At 45.9% G+C, this 4913-nt stretch overlaps 1 protein-coding gene across 1 annotated transcript; it reads right to left on the reverse strand.

Moving 5' to 3' along the window:
• Window positions 1-1362: 1362 nt before the first annotated feature.
• On the reverse strand, window positions 1363-4695 carry LOC134204615 (uncharacterized). Its single transcript, XM_062679412.1, has one exon. It carries the CDS (start codon window positions 4693-4695, stop codon window positions 1363-1365), a length of 3333 nt encoding a protein of 1110 aa, XP_062535396.1.
• Window positions 4696-4913: the final 218 nt, after the last annotated feature.

Consider the following 4913-nt stretch of genomic DNA (forward strand, 5'->3'; position numbering starts at 1 on the left):
ACGCCTTGGTTCGTGCAATAGTTGGAAATTGCTTGTTGGTGATGTTCGTCATTTAGCAATAGGAAAAGCTCTTGCAGTTTATTTCTCGCCCCAACAAAATTGGTGCCGTTGTCGCTAAATATATCAGTACACTTGCCTCTTCTACCCATGAACCGACGTAGTGCTAGCAGAAATCGGTCAGTGGATAAATCCGATACGAGTTCTAAATGAACCGCCTTTGTCGCCATACAAATGAATAGGGCAGCGTAGTTTTTCACAGCAGCACGTCGTGGACCAGGCCTTACATATATTGGCCCAAAGTAGTCTACGCCCGTCTTAGAAAAAGGACGAGATACAGTGACCCTGCACGGCGGTAAGTCACCCATAAATTGCCGCACTGGTGTTGGTTTTGCCCTGAAGCACGTAACGCAGTGGTGAACAACTTGACGAGCCATATTCCTACCTCCCAAAGGCCAAAACCTTAAACGAACAGTGGTGAGTAGAAGTTGAGGTCCGGCATGCAATAAAAGGCGATGATAATGTTCCATAAGCAGTCTTGTAAACTGATGGTGTGCCGGCAGGACCAATGGATGCTTTGTACTTTCGGGTTCGTTTGAATGAATAAGCCTTCCGCCAACATGTAGAAGCTGATCTTCGGAAAGATACGGATGAAGCCACTTTAAAGGTGATTTTCTAGAGACCAGCCTTCGATTTGCAATTGAAATGCACTCCTCATGGAAGGAATCGTGTTGAACCAAACGAATGAGGGTATTTTCTGCTACTCGGAATTCCGAACAAGTGAGCGTTCTCTTGGAATCTCCAACCAAACGATTTTGTAGACGCCTTATCAATCGTTGCCACACTGCAGTGCATCGTAAGAGATTTGTATAATTAGAAAATTTACTGATGTACGTGTCGATAAAGTTTTTTGCCGAAGTTGTTGTTGCTGCTACTGTAGTTGTACGTTTTTCGATCAGCTTATCGTCTTCCTCTGTTGAATCAATCATTATAGGCCACTCGCTTTCATCATCTTCTAACCAATTTGGCCCATTCCACCAAAATCGGTTCCGTATTAGTTGCTCTGGAGATAGCCCACGGGATATCAGATCTGCTGGATTATGAACACCCGCTACGTGACGCCACTGAAAATGTTCCGTGATTGCCTGGATTTTGGCAACCCTGTTGGCGACGAAAGGTGCCCAAGTGAGGGGTGGTGCTTGAAGCCAACGCAATACGCAAGTCGAGTCTGTCCAAAATACGCTGCGACATCATCTTTGAGGGACTGTTGAACATTTTCGGATAATTGTGGCTTGAGAGGGGCTCGACAGAGCTCCAACCGAGGGATAGTCTGGCACCTCAACGGCGCCACTTTAGATTTTGATGTTAGGAGTTCAATAGTTGTTGTTCCTTCTGCATCCTGACTACGTAAATAGATGCATCCCCATAAGCACGTTGAGAAGCATCCGAGAAACAGTGAAGTTGTAGTGAGACTGACTTTGGAATGACTGCGCATCGGCTGATGCGAATTTGATTCAGCATTGGTAGCAGTTCGTAGAATTTACGCCAACGCTCACCCACCGTTGATGGTACTGGGTCATCCCAATCGAGTTTATGCCCATCTTCGCTCCTCCATGTCCATAGTTCTTGGAGAAAGATCTTGGCCATCGTGATCGCAGGTCCTAGCAAGCCTGGAGGATCATATAAACTTGCTACCGATGCCAAAATCTTACGTTTGGTAATTGATTCACTAACGTCCAAGTCTGAAAGTTTGAACTGATACCGAAATTCATCTGCTGATGGAACCCACGTAAGTCCCAAGGTCTTAACTGCGAAATCTGGATCTAATTCTATCCCTGTTGTATCCGGATATGCAAGTTCTTGTTGGGTCAACCCTTGCAATGTTGCTGCTTCGTTTGAAGCCCACTTTCGCAGGCGGAATCCTCCGCATTGCAGCATCTCTACGAGTTGCTTCCGTAGATCTGTCGCCTCTTCAATCGTATCAGCTCCTGTAATCACGTCATCCATGTACGTGTCTTCAAGAATAGCCTTCGCTGCCTGTGGGAAACATTGTCCCTCATCCGCCACCAGCTGTTGCAGCGTCCTTGTGGCCAAAAACGGCGCTGATTTGGTTCCGTACGTCACTGTTCCAAGTTCGTACGTCACAACATCTTGAGTTGGATGCTTTCGCCATAGTATGCACTGCAATGGCCTGTCTTCTGGTAAAACCTTGATTTGCCTGAACATTTTTTCGATATCAGACACCAGCATAACTTGCTTTGTTCTGCAGCGCAGAATTATAGACCGTAAGTCTTCTTGTATAACGGGCCCAACATGCAAAGTATCGTTCAATGAGACCCCTGTAGTCGTCTTACTAGAAGCATCGAATACGACGCGAAGCTTTGTGGTGGTGCTCGCCTCCTTTATCACCGGGTGGTGCGGTAAATAGCATCGCTTTACCGCATCGTGAGTGTCGTCTACAGGTTGCATGTGCCCTAATGCCAAATATTCTTCCATAAATGCTGTATACTGCTCTCGTAGTCTGGCATCCTTTGCCAGTCGTCGCTCTGTTCCTTGGAGACGTCGAATTGCGATATCATGAGATTCACCTAAAGACTTGAATTCGTCTCCATCCTTCAAAATGGATACAGTATATCGACCGTCTGTGTCACGTTGAACGGTGTTTACATATAGTTGTTCACAGCGGGTTTGTTTTGGAGAATATGTCCTTGACAACTCGATTTCCTCACAGGACCAAAATCGAGCCACCATCATTTCTAACTCTTTGGATGCCGATATATGGCATGTGATCGGCGTTTGACTTGAAAGTGAAGTTCCTCCGCAAACGACCCATCCAAATACTGACTCGGTCAAGATTGGTAACTGATCCCCCAATGGTAACTGCCGACCCGTCACGAAGAAATCAAAAAATGCTTCAACGCCTAGCACCAAGTCCACAGTTCTTGAAATAAAGAATGTTGGATCAGCCAGTTCGATTCCGTCTGGGATCTTCCACCCTATGGGATCAATTGATGTAGTGGGAAGATTTGCGGTCACTCTTCGAAGAACCAAGAAATTGAACTCACGAGAGTAGCTTGAAACTCTTGAGCACACCACAGCTCGGACACGCTGGTTAACCTTGGCCGCCGATTGGCCTATTCCTAGGACGGAAATGTCCACCGTATTCCTAGTCACCTTCAGACGTTGGCTCATTTGTTCGGTGAGGAAGTTACACTCCGATCCGGAGTCTAAAAGGGCTCTCGCCGGAAACTGATTTCCGTAATCATCTTTGATGATCACCACTGCTGTAGCTAGCAATGCCTGAGACGAAAAACATCGAGCAGAGTTGGATACTGTGGCATCAGATATCGCCATGTTGACCATCTGAGGATGATTTGATGACGTGCCTTGTGGTAGCTTGGCAGGAAGGTTACTGGTATTTGTAGAAGTGTTCGCAGCCCCATTTCCATCTCTCTCAGGTTTAAAGCAAACTAGCGTGTGATGGCGCCCTCTGCATTTTCGGCACGAGAATTTTGAACGACAATCCTTTGCTTGATGACCTTGTTTAAGGCAATTACGGCAGAGGCCATGAGCACGTAACAATGCCTCCTTGTCAGATGACGTCATTTTTTGAAATACTGGACACTGAAAGAGAAAATGGTCCGCCGAGCAGCAAACGCAACCTTTACTGGACTCCTGAACAGTGTTAAAGCTAGTTTTCACTGCGATTGCCTTTGGTTTCTGCGTTGATGATGAAACTGCATGCCTTTGCATCGCCCGGATGTCCACTTGTCGTGGTGGTATTGCTTCTAGTACTCCGATTCGTCGCTGAAGAAACCCAGTCAGATCCTTAAGTGTTTCTTGGTCCTTGCTCGATGAGAATTCCTCCCAACCTCGTCTTGTTGTAGGATCCAGACGCGAAATTAGCAGGTTGATCAGAAGAAGGTCCTTGTAGTCTCCTGGTTGAATTATCTGATCGAGTGTTTGTACAGCTCTTTGGAAACTGTCGACGAGTTTGTGTAAATCAGCTACTGACTCCCTAGCAAGAACGGGTAGATCGAAAAGAATCTGCACCTGCCGTTTTTTCAACTGTTTGCTATTGCTGTACCGCTCAACTAACAGGTTCCAGGCAACCTGGTAATTGGTCTTAGTAATTTGGATCGGATCTATTAAGCCCTTTGGCTCACCCTGGAGACACCCCTTCAAATAATGAAATTTTTCTATTTCAGGCAAATCTGTTCTCCAGTGAATTAGTGAGGTGAACAGATCGCGAAAGCTGAGCCATTCATTAATGTCTCCATTGAAAACCTGTAACCTAATCTGCGGTAAGCGAGCGTGATCTAAACTACCCCCTACTGATGATTCTCCTGCATGAAATGACCGATCTAATATAGGTGTAGGCTCCTGTAGTTGCTTCAACTGATCCATGAGGAAAGCCTTCATCTTGTAGAAGCGCACGCTGAAATCTTTCCTTCTGCTATCGATGGGGTATTTCTCTTCGCTGTAGCTGGAGTGTGACTTCACTTCGATAATAGTGTTCTCTATCTTCTCCCTCAGTTCGTCTAATCGCTCTATCCGGATGGACATATCGAAAGCTACGGCGTCGGCTGGAACGTCTTCCACGAATTCCCAAATGTCGTTGAAAGAACTTTGGTACTCTCCCAACTTGGTCATCAGCACCTTCAGCGAAGTTGTCTTCCTTTTCGTTGTCGCCGTCATGTTGTGACTCAGAGCGATTGTTAGAAAATATACAAATTGCAATGTAGACTTCCGCAGTAGATCCTTACTTCGACAGGGCATATACTGTCCAAGGTTAATTTACCAAGCTGGAAAACTGTTGCGTGATGTCCCAAGCACAAACTGTTCGAAATACTACTGCGTCAATCGCTCGATGTTCTCAAACAACTCCGAAAATATTGTCACACGATTTACCAAAA

This window comes from Armigeres subalbatus, unplaced genomic scaffold (assembly GCF_024139115.2).
Source record: "Armigeres subalbatus isolate Guangzhou_Male unplaced genomic scaffold, GZ_Asu_2 Contig750, whole genome shotgun sequence".
NCBI lineage: Eukaryota > Metazoa > Arthropoda > Insecta > Diptera > Culicidae > Armigeres > Armigeres subalbatus.